The sequence below is a fragment of the Asterias amurensis genome, chromosome 13, assembly GCF_032118995.1.
Source record: "Asterias amurensis chromosome 13, ASM3211899v1".
In the NCBI taxonomy this organism is placed as follows: domain Eukaryota; kingdom Metazoa; phylum Echinodermata; class Asteroidea; order Forcipulatida; family Asteriidae; genus Asterias; species Asterias amurensis.
The window spans coordinates 5076941-5100824 of record NC_092660.1 but is presented as its reverse complement, the minus strand read 5'-3'; the positions used below and the strand labels follow the sequence as shown (position 1 = coordinate 5100824).

The following is a 23884-nucleotide window of genomic DNA, read 5'->3' as shown; positions in this document are numbered from 1 at the left end:
CAACCCTGCAGTGTCGTCAGCCAGAGCGGGCCGTCCCAACGCATTACATGCTGCAGAGAATGGCAACGCAAACCATTCCCCGGCACCAGCAGGACCAGTGCAAAACGCTCAGAAACAATCCGCTGGTAGGTTTTTCCAACAAATAAATCTTGCTTGAGAAAGTGAAAAATACCACAGTCGACCAGTTTGTAAAGTCAACAACTTCTACATAATTGCAGACCATGTTACAGTAGTTCATAAAGTAAAACTGTAAAAAGGAAAACCACCCAATTGCCCAATAGACCGATCCATTAAGGTCCGCCCCATTGCGTATTGACCAATCACGACGCACCGAAGGTCCGACACTAAGGTCTGACATGCATGCACGTATGCTTGGCGCGTGCGGCAGAGTTGTGCAGAAAGGCATTGGAGAGCCTCACGTGTTCTTGTTCACACGTGGGTCATGGGCGGAGCCTACTGGATCGGTCTATTGCAGAAATGTTCAGTTAAGGATGATGTACATGTACATGTAGGGATAGAAAGCCCATCTCAATTCAGACCTTAATCAGACTTCTTGGAATTCAAACCGAGTGGTCTCAACAGACACATTGTGAGTGTTGGGAAAGATTGTCAGTTTGCCAACCAGGGAAGGATCAAAAAGAGTTAAGTCTATTGTTATCTTGAGCTAAGACGCTTTAATTGTCGAGTCACACTGCAGCGATAACGAAAACAATAACCATCATGACGCAAGGAGAACACATTCTATTGGTTGAATTGCTTCACGCAGAATACGCACATGCTCATTCAACCAATAGAATGTGTTCTCTTTGCGTCGTGATCGTTATTATTTTCGTAATCGCTGCAGTGTGACTCGGCCTTAGAGTTTTTTTTAATAAATACCTAGGACTTTTCCTAAGTTAGGACTAACTGTTGTGAAATCTACCTCCTGTTCCCCGACCTGATGTTTTTGATTTGACCTTTGCCCCTCAGCTGCTGCAGCAGCAGCTAACCGCAGGCGCAGCAACGTGGTGAAAGAGGTGGACAAAATCAAGAAGAACCGTGAGGTCAGGCGAGCAAAGCAAGCGGAGCAAGTCATGCAAAGAATCAACGTAAGAGTTTGTTTACTTCCTGGGAAACCCTAACCATCCCCAACCCTTCCAAATCCAACTGCATGTTTTGTTTGATTCTGTCAAACTTAAGACTGCAGCAGTAAACAGATTTATGTGTACATGGGATCTGGACCCAATTTCTTAAAGCTGACTTTGAAGCAAAAAAATACTGCTTGACAATTTTCTGATTAGCAGAAATGAGTAGGATAAAGGTCACACATTGTACATGTGACATGGTATTTTAGATGGTTACCCTGTTCTGGTAAGCATGATTTTTTTTTGTACTTTGCCCTTGGCATAAAACCATAGTCGGAATCCAACAGTTTGTGTGTTGAGTTACATGTACTCTGCTTGACTGAGGACTGCACAAGTACACCGATCATGCTTTGTTGTATTAGTGGGTTAAGCCGTTGGACACTGTCGGTACAGAATTCCTTTTTTTAAGTTCACAGATTTACAAATAACTTACAGGGTTTACAGAAGGTAATGGTGAAAGACTTCTCTTGAAATTTTGTTCTATGAAATGCTTTACTTTTTGAGAAAACATTAAAACAATTAAAGTTTTCGATATCGAGAATTACGGATTTATTTGAAACACATGTCATGACACGGCAAAACGTGCGAAAACAAGGGTGAGTTTTCCCATTAATTTGTTCCGACTTCGATGACCGATTGAGCCTAAATTTTCACAGGTTTGTTATTTTATATAGAAGTTGTGATACACAAAGTGTGGGCCTTGGACAATACTTTTTACCGAAAGTGTCCAATGGCTTTAAGCACACTACCGTAATCAGAGAGTCCAACCATTTTTATTCGAACCACCAAACCCTTCAATTCCAACTGCAGTTTGTTTGATTCTGTTGGACTGAGGACTGCACTAGTATTCCTTTTTATTCTTTGCATGAGATCAAACATACCGCCATATCAGAATCCAACAATTATATAAAAAGTTGATGACTGATTGAGCTTAAACACTTTTCACCATGTTCACAGGTTTGTTTGTTCACGTATGTTTGACCTCTTAAAGTGTGGATATTGGGCCTTGACAATAATTTCTAATTTTCATAACCCATAAGAGTTCAGTTGTCTTAACCTTTAGAACAATCTTTTGATTCTTGTAGGAGGGAGACGGGAACCATCCCCAGTGGGAGTTCATCCGAATGATACGGGAATATCAAGAAGACTTGGACTTTCGGCCGATCACAAACAACGATAGCGTAAGTAGCCAGAATGGAGAACAATCTCTTACACTGCAATAGACCGATCCATTAGGCTCTGCCCATGGCCACGTGTGAGCAAGAACACGTGATTCTCTCCAATGCCACTCTGCACAACTCTGCTGCCCGCGCTGAGTATGCACGTACACATGTCGGACTGAATTTGTCACACATTTTGTTGCGCAGTGGGTTGTGATTGATCAATACGCAATGGGCAGAGAGCTTAATGGATCGGTCTACCCAATAAGGATACTGATGAACACTTTAAAAAGTGCGCGTCAAACAATTGTGTCACTCACGACTAGTCACAACAACATAATTTACTTATGAAACAGAATCAGACATCAGTGACACAATCCTTTAATCTTTTCAGTATATTTTACTATATTTCGCCAGTGGCAAACAATATGCAGGATCGTATCTTGAGGATTAAAAATTGGTCTTGACTAGAGTCGAATTCTTGACTATTTGAGGCGTGACTAGTCAAGAAGTTCATTTCCCTAATCACCAAGGCTTAACTGTGAGTGTATGTAGGTGACCCCAGCTTGTGACAATGTCTTGTTTCCTCAAAGATTCAACTTCTTCTAAGGACTTTGGGGACGGCTTGTTTTGCAGTCGAGACTGAGTATCATGAATGGTATTCTCTTTTTTAATTTACAGGTAGACGATCATCAAATCACTGTCTGTGTCAGGAAGAGGCCACTCAATAAAAAAGGTGAACTTTAACCTTTAACTATGGAGATGCATTCACCACATGGTATCATATAGTAGGCTGGCATAGTTTATGTATCGAAGTATCATTCAAGTCTGATTTTGTCATTTTGCTGACAACAAGCTCTTCTTTTCTTTACAGAAAATAGCAAGCGAGACGTTGACGTGGTTACGATACCCTCCAAAGACATGACGGTTATTCATGAACCAAAACTCAAGGTGGACCTGACCAAGTACCTTGAGAACCAGGTATTCCGGTTTGATTACAGCTTCGACGAGCACGCATCCAATGAGTTAGTTTACAAGTGAGTAGAAATTCATGCAGATAATAATAGTGAGTATTTGGGAGGCTAATCTTCCTTACATGATGCTGGGTAGCCGAAATTGTAGAGGGCGTGGCTACAATGAGTCCAGGCTGATGGCATATAAGGGCGCCTCTGGCAACCCTTCTACATTACTCCATGTACCATGTATGATCATGGAGCTAGCAAAGACAGAGATCGGAAGTGCTTGATTTTTCGTAGGGCCCTAAGAAAAACTCAAGTGGCTTTAGAGTGAGCCAGCACACAACTCTACTCACATACATGGCCTGAGCTGGGAATCGAACCAGGGCCACATTGGTGAGGGGGGAGTGCTTTTTGTACTGGCTACCCATGCCACCAAGTTGAATAGTTTTGGAGGATTGGTCAACTCGCTGGCATTGTCACCGAGAGTACTGAGCCGTTTCATCGGAAATGAAACCCCAGGAAATTCCTGGGGAATATTTAACCCCACCACCACCCTATGTTCATTTCACACTAGATGAATCTTTCCTGGGGGAAGTGCACACTCGAGAGATGCTAATCTCAGGTTTGTTTGACTCCCCAGATTTACAGCCAAGAAGTTGGTAGAAACGATATTCACCAAGGGTTTTGCTACCTGTTTTGCCTATGGACAGACAGGGAGTGGAAAGACGCATGTAAGTTGGATAACCATTTTGTACCTAAAACATAAAAATACATTTTTCTGAGTTTGCAACGATAACGATCATGACGCAAAGAGAACGCATTGTATTGGTTGAATGAGCGTGTGCGTATTCTGCGTGAAGCAATTCAACCAATAGAAAGTATTATCTTTGGGTCTTGATCGTTTTCGTTTGAGGTATCGCTGCAGTGTTTCTCTGCCTTAAAACTGACATTTTCCAACGTTCCCCAAAACATTGTATTGCATTTCGAATTCAAAGCAAACTAACAGGCCTGGTACTGATAAGAAGAAAACAAAGGCAATTGCCCCCATGCCACCTGGTTATTGCCTTGGTGCTCTTGATATGATACACTAGAAAAGTATAATTTCCTCGTAGGGGGGCCTTTACCAAGGAGAAAAGGCCTTGGTGCACTTGCCCTTTCAAAAACGAAGCATATAGGCCTGAACTTGTGTTTGTGTTTGTGTTGTAAAGTTTTTTTGCTCAAAAATGCTCAGTGAAAACGTCAACATGATTAGCAAAAGGTTCCTGCACTATCCGCCATGGTCAGTACTTAGTAGTTAGTGCTGGGCGAATAGTGAAATTTTGTTATTCGGATATCGCTGGCCAACTATCCGAAATTAACCGGATATTCGAATAATTCGCCCAGGCCTAGTACTTAGATGAGAAAACTTTCCTTGTCAGAAACACCGGGGCAAATCCCTTCTCTTAGCGATAAGTGTAGTTGGATCATTTACCTGCATTACGCAACACACAAGATCAACGGCTATACATCCCATCCAAAAAACAAAGCAATATTGGTTGAGTGTCTTGCTTATTATGGAGAACATAAGTTTCAAGACCAGGACTCGAACCCACACTCCGAACACCATAAACACCAAAGCTTGAGTTAAGCTTGGGCGATATCACGATATTATCGAATATCGTGATATTAATTTGGAAACGATTTCGATATCGGATGGATTTGGTTTTAATCGAAATATCGATATATCGCGATATATCGTGATATATCGCGATAATCGCGATATATCGATAAGTCGATTAAATATCGCAATGTATTTCGTAGCTGAGACATCTTGCACCCCATTAGGTTCGGAGTAAAACAAGTAGAAAAGGTCATTAGAACAACTTTCAATTGGTGTTTTAAGACTGATGATGTCAAATTTCATGAATCGCGATTATATCGAATATCGCGATATATTGTCGGCGATATATCGTGAATAAAGTAAATCGATATCGCCCAAGCTTAGCTTTCAAGAGTTCAAAGCTCTTATCCGCTCGACCACGACACACCAAAATCTCTCAATCTTTACCATTTAAGTGCCCCTCACCAAAGGGAAACTGCTGCGCCCCTTCACAAGAGAAGTGTTCATGATATATTCACTTGACCAATCGGCCACGCTACACTTCATCTCCAAAGACGATGCTGGACATTGATTGCAATGTAGCCAGCATTGTCCATAGCATCATGTTGTTACATGTATGTTACATCATCATCATCATCATCACCATAGCTGTCCTCCCGAGGTACATTACATTTAGGTCCCGGAGATGGCTTCTCAAATGTGAGTCTCCATACATGTACATGTAGGTATCTTTTCCTGGCTAGGTGGCCTGCTGTGCTGCCACAGATGGTATGTCAGCCTCTTCGCAGAGTTTTCCCTGGTCTTCCTCTGGGTCTGCTACCTGCAATGTGCGCTTCTAGGAGAATTTTCGGGTACCGGCCATTGCCCATTCTGTTCACATGCCCAAGATGAGTTTTGTTTTCCTAATTGTAGTTGGAAGATCTTTGGAAGAAGTAGTGAAGCAGTTAACTTACTCTTGTGTTGCGAAGTCTGTCCCTTCTGGCAACCCCCAATTTTTTTCTCAAGCAGGCCATCTTATACTTTAATTTGAGCAAATGTCCGACCAAAAGAAATCAAATTCTGACCTTTTTTCTCTCATTCTCTTTGTGTAGACAATGGGAGGTAACTTTAACGGGAAGAACCAAGATGTGACCAAAGGAATCTACGCCTTAGCAGCGACTGATGTATTCAAGCTCTACCACAAAGCGGAGAATCGGAAAAAAGATCTAGTGGTCAGCTGCAGCTTCTTTGAGATTTACAGTGGCAAGGTGAGCGGATTTTTTTTTTTTTTTTCCACATTGTTTGTGGGCTGTAAAGTAGTGACTTAAAGGAACATTACAGAATTGGTTTTGCTAGCAAAAAAAGTTGCTGGTAGTGTAAGCACTCTATGTAATCAACCATATACATCAACTGACAAACCTGTAGAAGTTTGGGATCGATCGGCCATCTGGGTCACGAGAGAATAGTCAAAAACCGATTACAAATTTTGCATTGCATCGATGCCAAAACAAAAATGAATAAAACGCTTGCTGAGCGATAAACTCAAAACGCGAAATTAGATTATTTATTTCTCATCAAATATTTCTCGACATATGCATAAAATAACAAACCTGTGAAAATTTGAGCTCAATCTGTCGTCGAATTGGCGAGATAATCATGAAAGAAAAAAACACCCTTGTCACACGAAGTTGTGTGCTTTCTGATGCTTGATTTCGAGACCTCAAATTCTAAACTTCAGGTCTCGAAATCAAATTCGTGGAAAATTACTTCTTTCTCAAAAACTATGTCACTTGCGAGGGAGCTGTTTCTCACAATGTTTTATACCATCCATCTCTCCCCATTACTTGCCACCAATACAGGTTTTACGTAATCAAGAAAGGTTTTATGATGATAATTATTTTGAGTAATTACCAATAGTGTCCACTGCCTTTAAAGCCCACTCCACATGTTGGTCAGTCCTTGTACATAAACAATTTTTTTTTTTTTTTTTTCAAAAGACCAAATTTTATGCTTGCAGTGTTGTAGCCACTGACATGTAGGGCGTTGCTGGGCTAGGTCAATGAACGATATCACGAACTTATTGAATATCGCGATATTGATTTGGACACGATTTTGATATCGGATGGATTTGGTTTTAATCGAAATATCGATATATTGATTAAATATCGCGATGTATTTGCTAGCTGAGACATCTTGCACCCCATAGGTTTGGAGTAAAACCAGAAGAATAGGTCATTAGAACACCTCTCTTATGCTAGGACTTTCTCTTCTACAACTTTCACTTGGAGTTTTAAGACTGATGATGTCAAATTTCATTAATTGCGATTATATCGAATATCGCGATATATTGTTGGCGATATATTGTGAATAAAATAAATCGATATCGCCCAAGCTTAGTCAACGGATACAAATTTAACCAAACACTCTTAGCAAAATACACTGTGCTGCCCAGCACAGATTTCCCTACTCAAAATTATTAGCATAACTAAAAGAACCGTTGGTTTCAACTCGACGTTTCGATCAGTATGCTCTGATCGTCTTCTGGAATGTTCAGCAATGATGGCCGCATATCTAAGCTTGAATAGTTTTGTTGAACAGCTCGCCCTATGTGGACTATTTAACTGGATTTATAGCCCACCTTTAAAATTGGTCTAGCTACAACACTGATGCCTGTGATACATTTTTAAATTATTTTTGCAGGTGTTTGATTTGTTGAATAAGAAAGCCAAGCTAAGAGTGTTAGAGGACGGTAAGCAGGTTGTCCAAGTGGTGGGTCTAGAAGAGAAGTCAGTCAACTCGGTTGATGATGTACTACGACTTATCACAGTCGGCAACAACGTTAGGTGAGTCACCCATAAGTAGTCCCTGATAGCCGATAAAAGTCACAGTGTGCACAAAATATCAACTAAAACATAAACCAATTTCTTTTTTAAAGGTTTTCTTGGTCAATTTCAGCAATTGAGCAGCCAATTTAACCACCCAGCTATTCTATTTCCCGCGGAATTGAATGCTGCTGACGAGGATCATTCAATTTCGATTTATGATTACTCAAGTGAAATGTTGCGTCATTCGATTTAATAATTAATGAAGTTTTCTCTGGTGGGTCGCATGGTGCATGAACAGACAGTGCTGGTCTATTAAGATTTAAACTCAAGTGCTCGAGTTTGTTTTCATCTCATATGGTTGTGTCCGGGTAAAAAACATCTAAATTGGGATCCAAGTTTCCCTGAAAATCACTGAAATAGGCTCAAGACGTGCTTGGACTGTCAATGATGGGAATGAAGTTACTCTACTAAAACCAAGTAATGAATTACTGTACTCTGAACTTCAGTTTCTGCGAGCAATTGACTTTTCTTCACCGTGTTTGATATATTTGGTGATTTTAGCAATTTGTGTTTGACAGTGTCAACAATTTGGTACTTTTTAACTTGTGTTGTTCCTGCATTTTTGTAAAAAAGAACTTTTCTACTTTTAACCATTTTTCTGCGTAGCTTAAGGTATTTTTTACATTAGTTTTTCTGTATGTGTAGCATAATAATTTTATTGTTTGTAAATAAGCGCATTGATGCTGCTGCTTTTGCGCATATAAATATTGCCTATTATTATAATTGTTAATATTGCATGAGAAACCAATTGTGTAAACTTCACTCAAAAAAACTACCAATTGAGTCATCTGACATTTGTAATGATTCCTTCTCACACCACATTCAGGACATCTGGCCAGACGTCAGCCAATAATCATTCATCGAGATCGCACGCTGTATTCCAGATCATTCTACGGACAAAGAAAGCCAACAGACTCTATGGCAAATTCTCCCTGATTGATCTTGCAGGTGAGGCAAACATTTGAATTTAAAACACACCTAGAAACGGGAAGAATAAAATAATTTCTGTTTGGAAATGAAGTGGGAATTCGTTGGTTATAATGGAAGTTTGATGGCCTGACGCTTCAATCCTACTAGAGTCTTTCTCGAAGGCCAAAAGTCAACACAACACGCATGAACACATTTCACATACGGAATCGGCTTTAGAAACATCTTTTGCCCGGTTCATTCTTAGCTCAAAAGCAAAAAAGCGGAACGACGCGAGCAGTCACATTGGAGCTGTTTCTCAACTGGTCTGAACGGGGCGCTTATTGTAATGTGCTTGTTATAAGGCAGGCATGATACATGTATTCCTCGTACAATGTTCTGATTTCCAATTCGTTTGCCCCTGAAAAACTCAGAAAGATTGTGATTTAGTAGCCTGAAAAACAATACACTGTATTAACAGGCAGGTAAGCCCTTGTGCGAAAAAATTATTGACCTATCATGCCTGTTGAGGGTCCATGCAAATACCTCCGATTGAATCTTGTGCAGTGTACTCCATTCACAAACACAAGATAGAGGACACAAGTTTTCACAAAGTTTCCTTGAATTGTTGATTAGATACGATTAGTTTAGATACAACTTTATTAAATCCAAAGCTGGAAATTTCAAGACATCGTCTCTCAGTTATTTTATTTTATCAAATACATAGAAAATACACAACAAAACACAGAACATACCAAAACATAATCACTGCACACAAGTAAAAGAAAAAAAAGAAGAAAAAAAACTTTCAGACCCTCTGAGCTGTGTCATTTGCTTGACCTCTAATACCGTGACCTTTTATTGACCTGTAACCTTTTCTTGATTTCTGACCCACAGGTAACGAGAGAGGGAAGGACACGCAGAGCTCCAACCGCCAGACAAGGATGGAAGGAGCGGAGATCAACAAGAGCCTCCTGGCCCTCAAGGAGTGCATCCGGTCCCTCTCCCACAAGGGGGCTCACGTTCCCTTCAGAGCCAGTAAACTCACCCAAGTACTGAGGGATTCCTTCATTGGAGACAACACAAAGACTTGCATGGTATGTACTGGGCTCAAGCTGCTCCAAACCTCCCCACCACCACCCAAAATCTTCCAAAATCTACTGGCCTTAGTTTTTCTTGAACTTGGAAGATTCTTATCTTATCAAAGTCCAAACATTTGGGTGTTGACTTCCCATAGTCTTGAGTGTTTTGATAAATTACTTGGGGGTATACCTTCATTGGAGAAAACAAAAAGACTTTGCATGGTTTGAACAGGGCTCAAGCCCATACATGTACCTCCCCCTACTCCCCACCTCCACCCAATACCACAATCTATCCCCATAACTTGTCTTTATTTTGGAAGATTCCAACAACTCTTATCTTATCAAAATTCAAGACATTTGGATGTTTAAGTAAGTCTGGTTCATACATCATGCAAATGCGAAGCAAATAATAATGTCACAGCCCTGTTTTCGGTGCGAATATTTCGCAGTAGTTGAACACAGCTCAACTCGTCCGTATAAGTCCTTGTGAATTTGTGACATTAAAATTTGTTTCACATTTCCATTTTAAGGAAGTATGAACCGGGTTTAACCATTTTCCGGAAATGGTGCCAAGCATGTCGATCTTATCAAAAGTTTACTAAACATTTAGAGTCACCATAGAGTGGAGAATTTTTATGAATTATTTTGGACTGTGTCAAGCATTCTTAGAAATAATGCTAGGCATGCAAATGTTATCAAACATCGACCCCAAGTTTAATAAATTGTTTTGTGCCTAAAACCTTTTGGAGGGCTGGGTTTTACTTAACTACATGTTCCAACTGCTAGATACTAAACCCTGTAGTTTTCCATTGTGTTGTAAGCTTGGGCGGTTCCAGAAATTTGGGGCTCGGTTCCGGTTCCGAAAAAAAGCTCGGTTCTGAGACATACCCGGTTCCAATTCAATATAAAACATAAGCCGCCCGTCCCGAGCTCACACACACACACAATTGGAGCCGATCTATTTTTAACGAAAATACCAGAATACCCACCCCTAGTCAATCAGACATCGTGCCACCGAGCACCTATTCTCCCTGCATTTAAACAAGTCTTTGATTTGGCCGGCAGTACGTCCGTTGTGTAGCAGTACGTCCGTAGTGCGGTATGTCCGTAGTGCAGTACGTCCGTAGTGCATGCAGTGTGTCATCTCTGTACATACAAGTGTACATGCCTGTACATGCCTGTACATGCCTGTACATGCCTGTACATGCATACAGTACATGCATACAGTACTGTGTGTTTTGTGCATGGGGCAAGCTTTTATGAATATGGATATATCGGCAGCCAATCACAACGTGCTGTCTATTTGGACTTTGGACTCTGTACATGTACATGTATATGCATGAGATATACATTACAGGTGCTGGTTGTAGATGCCTATGCATTAGGGGGGCTGTGCACTGTGTATGCAGCCACACGTGATAGTTGATACTCATGTCAGCTTGAAGCCTGTGCACACTGTATCTGCGGTCACGGCTTTCAACATCAAGCCTCAATTTCTAGAGCCGGTTCGTCGCAGGATCGGCTCCACAGAGTCTTTTATAATTGGGACTCGGTCTTTTAAAATCGGAACCGACAAAAGCGGGTACCCGGTTCCACAGAAGAGTGGAACCGCCGGTCCGGTTTTCAATTTGGAACCGGGTAGAACCGAAGGAACCGCCCAAGCTTATTGTGTTGATGTCGGTGTTTTTGTTTTTGTTTTTCATTCTTGCTTCTTTAGATTGCCATGATATCACCAGGTATGAGCTCCTGTGAACACACTCTAAACACGCTGCGCTATGCAGACAGGTAAGAGAGATGACAAAAAGTACACACTTTAAACACACTTAATATGTGCAATGCTGTGCAGAAGGGTGAAGAGAAATGCTTAAAAGCACACTAATGAAAACCCTTGGCTGGTGCACCGGTACTAACACATTTAGTCTTTAGCAAAAAAAAGGTGAAACCATTTAAGGTCTATCATCAGACAGGCCCGATTGACATGGTCTATTACCCTTTAGGCAGTATGACTCATGGACTGAGAATCTTCCAGTTAGCAAACACTTTCTATAGGCTTGTGCACAAAACTACTGCGGTTTCACAGTGTTAAACTACATGTATGCCAATCTATCTCTAGAACGTTATGAAAAAAAGTATGCAGTCAACATTGCAAATAAGTATACAAGATTTCCCAACATATTGCATGCTGCAGTAACCAATGGCAGTCATGTAGTGTTTAACAAGGGTGGGGCATCGCAAGTTTAATTTTAATTATGCATAATTTTAAATATGCTATGCCATTCTGATGGGCAATCGAGACCCTAGAAAGAACACACTTAATAAAACATGCTGGTAAGACTAAAGAGAGACAGCAAGAAATAGTTCAGATTATGAGTCAAGACTAATTTTTTAATCTCATTCATCTCTGGCTTGGGGCTGCATTTCAAAAGTTTGAGCTATATCCATTCCTGACGATGACTAGAGCAAGCTAGTCGAAACGTTGAGACCAATTCAGAACTGACTCCGCGGCAGCACAGTTAATTACGATCCTATAAGCTTAAGTAGTAGTCCAGTCTAATTTCTATACCATCCGCCCTGGTAATAGTTAAAAAGCAGGACAGTTCTTTTCAGAACTGAGAAGTCTCCCGAACCTCCGTTTATCTACTCCGCGGCAGTAGAATAAAGCAAGACAGTTCCCTAAGAACAACTCTTCCTGGCAAGTAGATACACACATGGTGTTACCGCAAACCAAATATACATATATCCATTCTGTTTTATCTTTTAGGGTGAAAGAGCTGGGTCCAGGCGGCCCTAACGACTCCCCAGGAGGAGGTGACTATCCCTTGGATCTCAACCTACCACCGAGTCCTGAGAAACTCCCTGAGTGTTTATCCCCGAGTAACAGTGACCTGGCCATGCTGTGTACTCATAACGTACGTAGTCAAGATCTTGTGGTTAAAGGAACACGTTGCCTTGGATTGGTCGAGTTGGTCTTTTAAAAGCGTTTGAAACCGTTTGTTATGAAATGCATATGATTAGAAAGATGTTTCAAAAGTAGAATATAATGATCCACACAAGTATCACTCAAAATTGCACGGTTTTCCTTTTACCTTGTCGACTAACACTGTCGGTAATGGCCGACCGTGTTAGTTTGTGACGTAAAAGGAAAACTGTGCAATTTTGAGTGATACTTGTGTGGATCATTATATTCTACTTTTAAAACATCTTTCTAACCATATGCATTTCATAACAAACGGTTTCAAACACTTTTTATAGACCATCCAAGGCAACGTGTTCCTTTAAGTCATCGGGGTGTGGGCTCGAATACTGGTAATGACACTTCAAACTCTGGTGTTTATGATCAGCAGAATGTGGGTTAGAGTCCCCAGCCGTGGTAAACTGTGCTATTTAAAGACAGTGGACACTATTGGTAATTGTCAAAGACTAGCCTTCACAGTTGGTGTATCTCAACATTTGCATAAAATAACAAACCTGTGAAAATTTGAGCTCAATCGGTCATCGAACTTGCGAGATAGTAATGAAAGAAAAAATACCCTTGTCACACGAAGTTGTGTGCGTTTAGATAGTTGATTTTGAGACCTCAAGTTCTAAACTTGAGGTCTTGAAATCAAATTCATGAAAAATTACTTCTTTCTCGAAAACTATGGCACTTCAGAGGGAGCCGATTCTCACAATGTTTTGTACCATCAACCTCTCCCCATTACTCGCCACCAATACAGGTTTTACGCTAATAATTATTTTGAGTAATTACCAATAGTGTCCACTGCCTTTAAGCAAGACACTTAACCATTGCTTCGTCCTACGGATGGGACGTTAAGCCGTTGGTCCCTTAACGCACGTAAAAAATAACGCAGTGCACTTTATAGACATGAGAAGGGGTTTGCCCCGGTGTTCCTGTTTTGATTGGCTGCATATTGCATAAAAAAAGTAGTAGAAGAAGTAGATCTCACAACTCAAACTAAGTCCCATACCTTGCATAAATTACTGTATGTTTCAGCGCTTTGAGCCGCCCTTAGGGTGTATAAAGCGCTATATAAATATCGACCATTATTATTATTACCTGCGAGTGTCAAGGTTGATACTGTGTTTGAAAAAGCCTTCAGAGCGCCACAGCAACTCAGGGCTGTACACTCCCTAGGGAGCTGAGGAACATGAAAGGAATGTTATTGGCAATGACCAGCTAGGCACCAATGTCAAGTGCATTGATCTGTTATTGTAAACTGTGAAGTAGTTATCATTATAATATTGAGTCTTTGATTTGTGATCTTTGAGCTCTGCTTGGAGAGGGAACTTAATGACATTGGACACTATTGGTAATTGTCAAAAACCAGTCTTCTCAGTTGCTGTATCTCAACATATGCATAAAATAGCAAACCTGTGAAAATCTGAGCTCAATTGGCCATTGAAGTTGTGAGATAACAATGAAAGAAAAAACACCCTTGTCACACGAAGTTGTTTGCTTTCAGATGCTTGATTTTGAGACCTCAGACTCTTAATCTGAGGTCCCGAAATCAAATTTGTGGAAAAATACTTCTTTCTCGAAAAACTACTTCACTTCAGAGGGAGCCGTTTCTCACAATGTTTTATACTATCAACCTCTCCCCATTACTTGTTACCAAGTAAGGTTTTATGCTAATAATATTTGAGTAATTACCAATAGTGTCCACTGCCTTTAAGAAGTAGTTATCATGATATTATTGAGTCTTTGATTGTTGATCCTTGAGCTCCGCTTGAAGAGGGAACTTAAACTTTCTTAATTTGTCCGATGTTAGGAAGAGGAGGTGTCCGCTGAAATGTTTACGTTTCATGAAGTGATGAATCAACTCCAGGAGATGGAGGAGCAGGTGGTTGACGACCATCGAGTGTGCCTAGAGGTAAACATGAGTCCTTTTTAGAAAACCCTTATGTGATAAATATCACAATTCATAATTAGTTTGTATATACCGCATTGAACATGACATCACGCAGGTTAAATATCTGACCTACAAGATGGCGTCTGTGCGTGCGTGTGTGCGTGCATGTGCCGTAGAAACCAATCCGGGAATGTTGCGTGCTGCATGCTTCGATGATGTACGCGTTTGGACGCGCATACGGTTTGCCCCACAAGATAATAATAATAATAAATAATAATAAGACTTGTAATGCGCACATATCCACCCTGCTGGGTTTTCAAGGCGCAGTACAACCAAAAACAAAACAAAAACAAAACACAACACAAAGAAAAGCAGACACAACAAAATTAGTCATTGAAAACCTGTGACATAAGATAAGTTTTGAGAAGAGACTTGAATTTTGTGGTACAAAGACAAGATTGAAGATTAAGTGGTAGAGAGTTCCAGATGCATGGCGCGATTGAAGAAAAAGACCTGTCACCCCATGAGTGTCGAGACTTGGGTTCAATGAGGAGAAGCATAGAACTTGATCGAAGATTCCTTGATGGAGTGTAAACTTGAACTAGTTCAGATGTATAGTGGGGAGCCTTGCCATTAAGAGCTATGTGGACAATGAGCATCGGCTTGAAGATGATTCGTTGAGAGATAGGGAGCCAGTGTAGTTGTTTCAGAAATGGGCTGATAGAACAGGATTTTCTTGACAATGTCGACTTTTCATTGCAAAAAGGGGTTATTCAATACAGTCTATTTGATTTGCGGTAGCACCCTGTGTGTGTATCTACTAACCAGGTAGAGTTTGTTCTTGGAGAACTGTCTTTCTATATTCTACTACCGCGGAGTCTGATTATTATATTGGGGGGGTTTAAACCACAAGTTGAAATCATCACAGTTATGCTCAGATCGTAAATAATCGCTGACTGAAAAGTTCCCAATGGTCTAAGCTCAGGCGCAGTGTGATCCTGAAAAGTCATTTGACAACCGTTTTTTCTTTTGCGCAAAGTCGGCCTGAGGCTGGCTTTAGATCATCCATTTCTTCATTACGGTTGAGATTTTTAATGTAAGATGCTATGTTAAAAGTAAAATATTTTTATTATTTATATAATTATTATGGATACTGGCGCATTATAGGTGCTCTAATTATAATTTCCCCCTCACCCCACCAAAGAATAAGTACAAAAGACAAAACAATATCAATAATGATTGGCACCAGGAAAGAAACATTTATCTCCTACTTTTAATCACCAATTTTTATTATTTTTTTCCCCAATAATTAGGAGACGCAGCAACTTGCAGCTGAAGAAGTTCGACTGATCCAGATGACTGACGAAGTGGACTATGATGTAGAAGGTGAGTTACCAAAAGTTCTCAACAGAGGGCGCTACACAGAATTATAATTCATAAGTGAATCAATAAATAAACTCACATGTATCTTCATGGCAAGGCAAAACTCCCCCCCAAAAAGATGTTGTTGCATAGAGGTCTAGTTCAACAAGCCCATGCTTTGGTGTTGTCAGCAAGAGAGTGTAGGTTCAAATCCCGGTTGTGACACTTGTGAAACATTTCTGCTTGCCAGGTTAAAATAACAACACCAATTTGTCCCTATCCCTTGTGCAGACTATGTAGCTAAGCTGGGTGACATCCTAACCAAGAAGATCGACATGATGGTCGCACTCAGAGACAAAGTCAACAACTTCCACGGCCAGCTGCAGGCAGAGGAGACAGCCAGCAAGAACATGAGGCCACCCGGACCTTGAAGAATTGAGGGAAGGTAGCTCCTCCCCTTTTTTTTGCCCCCCTCAATCTGGACGCGATGCATCACAAACCGTTTTTGTTAATTTTGTTTTGCTGTCTTTCCGCAATTTGAAAGATTTCTTTACTTGCACTGCCGCTCTACACCTAAATGCATTGTTAAAATTGTTTTCTCAGTAGTTGGGGAAATATTTTTCGTGCCGAGTTGGATGTTTCCCTTTGCCCTGTGAAGAGCGAGGCGTAGGACCTTGTTACGTGGAGTTTCCATCTCGCTAATTTTTTTCAGCCAATATTAATATCACCACCTTATGGTGAAGATTTGCCATCGCAATTTTTGTTATTACAATTTGGCTAAACATTGGGACCATCGCATGTTTGCGTGAGCGCTGCGTTCTTCTCAGTTTGCGAGGTGGGTAAATTTTGCTTCACACTATCAATTTGTATTGTGACCATCTCGCCCAGTTCATTGACAAGGGGAAACACTTGACAAGAGAAAGGACGCAATGTAATGAATGAGGCTTCAATCATTTTTGAGGAAGAGGAGGAAAGGTGGATCAAAAATAAGGATGTTGGTTTTATGCCGGTGTACAACAAGTTGTACAAAGAAAATCACGGAGTCATAAAGTTTGGAGCAAAAATACTAAATTAACCCAAACTCCATTCCTGCTTCTGCCTGTTGATTAAGTAAACAGAAGTTAACGTCAGCCTTTGAACCCAAATTTTTCCGGCATAAACAAAATGTCCATGCTGTCTTGCTCCTCTGTCCCCAAGGTTCTTAAAATATTGTGTGGTTTGTATTGAAGTTGTAGTCGGTCGCGCGTCGATGGTATTGAAATCTTGATATGTGATTAAAAAAAAGGCACAGTTTTTTAGGCCTCTGCGATGACTGTAAACTGTGTCAAAATTTCAATCGCGCGACCGCCTATGAACAGGCCTTAAGGGTCACCTCTTAGAGGTCACAACATCCCAAGAGATCACTTCCTAGGGGTCATATCTTCGGTATGTGTGATGATAGTTTAAGATGTGTTGTCAAAGTCTATGTACAGTTTATCTATTTATTATATTTTATACCCACCATGTTAAGGGCACACTTTATGCAACACCATTGTGTATTATGAAGATGAAGTCTGGGTACAAGACAGTGGGCCTCTGTAATGGTGAGGCCATCTTGGTCTTTTTTCAACCAATGTTGTATTTTAAGTTACATTTGGTTTGTTTCAATGATGGTTGGGTGGGGGGGGGGGCTTTGAAATAGCAGTTTGGCTGGTAACCTTAATCTGGTAAGCACAATGTTGTTCTGCTTAGCAACTTGTTTTGTTTAAGCAGCTCTATGAACTATGTAAGTTTAATATACACGTTAAAGCCGTTGGACCCTTTCGTTACAGAAAAAAAAAAAATTCACAGATTTACAAACAACTTACAGGGTTTACAGAAGGTAGTGGTGAAAGACTTCTCTTGAAATATTATTCCATGAAATGCTTTTCTTTTTGAGAAAACAGTAAAACAATAGAAATTCTTGTTAGCGAGAATTATGGATTTATTTTAAACACATGTCATAACACGGCGAAACGCGCGGATACAAGGGTGGGTTTTTCTGTTGTTTTCTCCCGACTCCGATGACCGATTGAGGCTAAATTTTCACAGGTTTGTTGTTTGATATACAAGTTGTGATACACGATGTGTGGGCCCTGGACAATACTGTTTACCGAAAGAATCCAATGGCTTTAAAATCAAAACTAATGGTCTTGTGAAGTAAATTACTGAATTAAGCTTTTCAAAACATAGCACACTTAAAAGCAAAATGTACAGCCTTTAATTATATCACTGTGTAAATGACTTGAAGTGGTGGGGTTTTCCCGTTTTTTTTTTTGTTCGCCCTCTATGCGTGTGTATATAAAGCGTGAATGCAATCTGATTTGCAACTGCAGGGTGTTCAGCTGTGAATGTGTTCATTAGAGTTTGTAAATTCAAAAAACTTTTGTACAAAGGCTTCATTTAAAAAAAAAAATCTTATAAATTGATAACTTTTTGCCGATTCTGAATGATACTGTGCACTTATGAGTTCGCCTCACAATGGGAGAGTTGATGGTAGTTGCACCAGGCCTGGGATTACAGGGCAAGGCACTTTGGTCTTTGAGCAGGGCAAATTTTCAAGGGCACCACGGCCAGTTACTAGGACATTGACTGCACTTGCCGTCTGGTGCTGTGTAGTTCCATACCTGAAAGTGGCAACTTATATCCAAGAGAATTGTTTTGAGTTTGTATCAAACTCAACTTCACGGCCTAATTTTTTATAAAGCTGTTCAAACATACTCATGAAATGTTATGCACACCCAGGTCAAAATTCCACTTGAACCTAGTTAACTGGTGTCAACTGGATAGTGACCAAACTCGTCCATTTTCCGTATTAACCAACTGGTTTGGACTAGTTTTAACTGTGTTCAACTAGATTGAAATTATAAGCCAGTTGGTTTCTGTCAATTTTCCATATTAAACCAACTGGGTTTAACTGTGTTTAACTAGTTTATCCACTGGTTTTCAACTAGTTCCAGTTAAACCCAGTTTAACTAGGTTCAACTGTAATTTTGACCTGGGCAGTGAACTCCAGCCCCATCAAATTCAAAACCCCACCCTACCCCTTAAATTGTTAGAAGTAAAACTTTTAAATTCTTAAAGGAAAGGTATGGATGGCTGTTTGGCCCGATCACACAGGCCACGATAACGAGAACGAAAACGATAACGATAAAAATGCATGATCACGATTGGTTGAATTGCTCCAAGCAGAATACGCCCACACTCATTCAACCAATCGAGGGTGTGCATTTTTATCGTTATCGTTTTCGTTCTCGTTATCGTGGCCTGTGTGACCGGGCCTTTAGCCTTATTCAGGACTCTTTCTCTGTACACATAATAGGAAAGTGCAAGGCCGCCCAGGCTAGGTACAGACACTTATTTTAATTCCAAATAAATTTCAATACGAGTATCTGTCTGTTATAAAAGGTTTCAGGTACAGAGAGCACTACACCGTTTTACCCTACCTTTGATATTACCCAACCATGAAGGATTGACGGCATCATTTGTTTTGTCCACAACACTTTTTTTGCCAAACCAAAGCAAATTTGGGTTTTGTATGAAACCAAAAAAAGTCCAAGTTTGTGTAAAGCTATAATGTCAAATTTTGGGTGAAGCTACCAATGTCAAGTTTTGTTGGATTTTGTGTAAAGCCATCAATTTCAAATTGTGTTGGTTTCTGTGTGAAGCCAACACTTTTAAGTTTTGTTAGATTTTGTATGAAGCGAAAATTTGAACAATTTGTTGGATTTTGTATGAGCCCAACAATGTCCAATTTGGTAGGCTTTTTCAAACCCTTGATGTTGACTCAACAATTCAAACTGTTTTGTACAAGATGCTGTCTTTCCTGATGTTGGGTTTCGTGGTTTTATCAATTGTCTTCATAGTCCAACGGCATAAATATTTAAAAGACCACAACAGAATGTGTTCTGTCCTTAACAAAATATTAAGGTACAAAAAGGTTTTAAATCATTTTTAATGAATGCATCAATATAGATCGTTGTTATGTCTGTTTTTAATCAAATCCAACCCCAAATGTAATGCAACGTCGGAATCAAGCGACTTTGGCTACATGCGGCTATGACTGTTGAATGCAAACATAATGTTGAAGAATAGGAAAGCTTAGTGTTCAAGCCGTAGCCAATGCTATAAGTACTTTTCTTTAACCTGTCGTGAAACTATTTAAAACAGTTACACATGATTTATATGATCAAGATAATTGTGCTATTACGCAGAGTGAGAAATCCAAATTGCAAGTGTCGTTGTCGTTGACAACTAAAAGCCTGTAACCGTTAAGTGCATAGAGATACTAAAATGCAATTACTGTAAAACTACATGTATTGTGTGTTAATGAGTAAATTACTCAATAATAGACTAAACACATGTCCCGCGCGCATTTGAACGTTTTGGAACCCATAATTATTAAGTGCGTAATTGTGTTGTTAACCAGAAAACTAATGCACCAAAATCCCTTTGAAGGGATTGGTATACCATTAGAAGAAAAGGATAACATTCATTCAAACTTCAGACCGTGATTCGGGACCTTGTGGTATTAGGGGGGGGGGGGGGGGCTTGTGTATGCAGTAGCTTAATCATATTTGTCCGAATTCCTTGACGTCATCGTCACAACTTTTGTTTGTTTCATTTTGGGAGTCGGTTTTCCATAACGATATACTGAAGTACGCATTTTATGCAACGTGTGGCGCATTTGAACGCTCAACATCTTTATACAATTAATTTGAATCCCAAACAATTTGTTTTATTCACGCGTTTAGTCCATGTGAGAATCAGACCTTTTCGTGACGTCACGCAAAGGTCTGACGTGTCAGTGAAAGGGTTAAATTGGGTACGTTCGTTTAGCTTCCCTGGGTCTACCCCGGTGTGTGGCGGGTTTTTTTCCAGGACGAACGTGGGGAATTATCTGCACACGTTCGTCCTGGAAAGAAAAAAAAAAACACACGACGGGGTCGACACAGGGAAGCTAAACGAACGCATCCATAGACCCGCCACGTTTTAAATGTTTATGCTCATTTCTGAATGTGGTTTCTTTGCCTTACTTTCAAAAAAAAAATGTTTTGTATGGGTTGTCATCACTGTACACATGTTTATCCGTCCATTTGTATGCACTTACACCACTTGGATGAATAATGTAGGTCACTTGACTCGCAGTCTTCACCTGTGGAGTTAACTTGAATGCGTTAATCAGCCCCAACTTCATGTCTAGACTTAGAATTTATCCAAAGAACATTCTATTATTTGATGTCTGGTTGGTTTTCTTTTACCCTTGTGCCGTGTAAACAGTCAACATGTAAAACAATAACTAGTCTGGTGTCTAAATTCAAAGTACCACATGAATTGTTAATATAAATTAATTCAAGTGTAAGGGAATGATGTATTTTAAAAGAGAAAGATTTTAGTCCGGTTGCTTACCCACCCCAGCCCCCGTCTATGTTCGGTCGTCTTTCGAGAAACGGGTGAAAAAAATGAAAGAAAACAATGACTATTCATATGTTTACAGTGTTATGTCACAGGTCACATGGTCCGGCGTGCCTTTCATTTGCTTATAATAAGCAGTTGTACGAAATAAAAATGGTTAAGTGGCCGCCCGTAAGTAGAAAACGCCCGAAGTTAATGAAATTTGGTCCTTTGCCCAATTTCTTAGTGCTGCTTAAAGGCAGTGGACACTATTGGTAATTGTCAAAGACGAGCATTCACAGTTGGTGTATCTAAACATTATGCATAAAATAACAAACCTGTGAAAATGTTTGCTCAATCGGTCATCGAACTTGCGAGATAATAATGAAAGAAAAAAACCTTATCGCACGAAGTTGTGTGCGTTTAGATGGTTGATTTTGAGACCTCAAGTTCTAAACCTGAGGTCTCGAAATCAAATTCGTGGAAAATTACTTCTTTCTCCAAAACTATGGCACTTCAGAGGGAGCCGTTTCTCACAATGTTTTATACCATCAACCTATCCCCATTAATCGTCACCAAGAAAGGTTTTATGCTAATAATTATTTTGAGTAATTACCAATAGTGTCCACTGCCTTTAAGTGCCACCCGTAAGTAGAAAACGCCCGAATTTAATGAAATTTTGTCCTTTGCCCAATTTCTTAGCGCTGCTTAATGAGCATTACTATGGTCATTATGTACACGAAACATGAGTTTGGTCTGGTAACCATATTCTGGTAATCAGCTTCTTGTTGTGCTTATGTACTTTTCGTTTTGCTCCAGCAGCTCTATGAAATTGGGCACTGACTGGTTGTCAACCCCGCATGGTCAGACTCAAACATTTTATTATTTCAACCATAATATGGTGTACTTTGTCTTTAATGAACCTTTAAAAGGTATATGCCTACCACTGTCTAAGAAAAAAATAAGTAGTGATAAAATATCAAAATATTTGTGCACTGGTATTAAATACTCTAAGCATGTAAATTGTAAAACAATTCACCTCTATCCTAAACTTGCAACGTCTTAAAAAGTAATTACCTGAGAAATAAATTGACAAACTGCTGCAGTCAGTACTGTTTAAAAGTGCATTATAGCCTTGAAAAGTGTTTGTTTTTTGTCGTGTAAATTGTCGTATAAGAGGTAAACTCCCAACTGAAAAAGTAAGTACTCTCTCTCTCTCTCTCACTCTCTCTCTCTCTCTCATCGTGATGATGAGCAGCGTGTACTGTTTGAAACGTAGGGGCGCTATATAAGGCCCTTTTGAAACCACGGCTTTGGCTCCAGATTCGGCTCCGGCTAGTCTGGCCCCGCGATCGTTTTTACAATTACACGTGCTTTGCGTACGTGCTCGGGGCTCCAGACAAGAGGACGGAGCCTGAAGCCGAATCTAAAGCCGAAACCGTGGATTCCAAACGGAACAAAGACCTTTTCGCAAATACCCACTGCGCGAGCGCTAACTGTTGAATGAGGTGCATGCTGGTCTATCTAGAGATCAAACTTGGATCGCTAGCTAGACCTGAATACACCTCAATCCACGCCTAACGCGGTATTATGTTAGAGAGGCTGCCGTAGCCGTAGCCGTAGCCGTAGCCGAAGTGTCTCATTCAGACACGGCCTTATGTTCCACGCCACACCATCATTGACGCCCGGCAACCAGTGAAAACTCTTCTATAATAGTTTCATTCAAACGGCTTATCTAGTCCCATTGTACCATTGTGTTATTCGATACATAACCACTTAAAAACTGCTGCTGAAATCAAATAACCATTGTATTGGCAGAGATAACATTCAAGTTTTATCAGTCTGCGTCTGACATTTTTTCCCCCGAAAATCTTTTATCAAGGATTTGAGGGGTACCGTTTTTTAATTAAGAAATGCTCCTCAAAATAATAACAATGCTTGTACCAAGCTGAAAATATTTTGAGATGTGCTCCTTTTGTTCCATCAAAAGTTTATGAAAATCGTACGGTGCAATCTCCACAAAATGTACGTCATGTGTGCTTCCATTGAGCTGTGTAGAAACTGTCCCTGCATGATGTCCGGCGCGGACTCTGTGACCCTTTTTTAGTGTCACAGGATACTACACGCACCGCCATTTTAGAACAGTTTCAACTGTTCTAAAAAAGAAAAAAGAATGTTCGATTTCGTCCTCTTATGTTGTTTCGTGGTCGTTCTTTCGGACACTATTGGGGAGTACTCCCAACATTTGTAAGCATAGAAACTTACTTGACAACGAGCAAGGGGGAGCTACTACTAATATAAAACATTGTGAGAAACGGCTCCCTCTGAAGTAACGTAGTTTTTGAGACAGAGGAAATTTCTTACTCAAATAATAAAATATTAGGCGTCTGAAAAGCACACAGAATTATTGTGCAGTAAGGGTGTTTTTTTTTCATTGTGTAAGTTTGATGACAAATTGAGTCAAATTTTCACAGATTTGTTAATTTATGCATGTCGAGGTACCAATTGATAAAATACTTTGACAATTACCCAAATGTCCAGTGCCTTTGTGTCTTTACATTTATA

The 23884-nt window shown here is 40.1% G+C and overlaps 1 protein-coding gene across 1 annotated transcript in view; it reads left to right on the top strand.

Moving 5' to 3' along the window:
- LOC139946173 (kinesin-like protein KIF2A) overlaps positions 1-20466 on the top strand; it is a 30806-nt gene extending 10340 nt beyond the window's left edge. Inside the window, exons 4-18 of the mRNA XM_071943793.1 lie at positions 12-125; positions 970-1088; positions 2210-2305; positions 2966-3020; positions 3159-3321; positions 3884-3974; positions 5935-6090; positions 7523-7665; positions 8534-8655; positions 9511-9710; positions 11413-11480; positions 12457-12604; positions 14465-14566; positions 15859-15931; positions 16199-20466. Of these exons, the coding sequence (XP_071799894.1) occupies positions 12-125; positions 970-1088; positions 2210-2305; positions 2966-3020; positions 3159-3321; positions 3884-3974; positions 5935-6090; positions 7523-7665; positions 8534-8655; positions 9511-9710; positions 11413-11480; positions 12457-12604; positions 14465-14566; positions 15859-15931; positions 16199-16338 (1790 nt within the window). The 3' untranslated portion in view covers positions 16339-20466. The remainder of the gene's footprint in view (positions 1-11; positions 126-969; positions 1089-2209; positions 2306-2965; positions 3021-3158; positions 3322-3883; positions 3975-5934; positions 6091-7522; positions 7666-8533; positions 8656-9510; positions 9711-11412; positions 11481-12456; positions 12605-14464; positions 14567-15858; positions 15932-16198) is intronic.
- The last annotated feature ends 3418 nt before the right edge of the window (positions 20467-23884 follow it).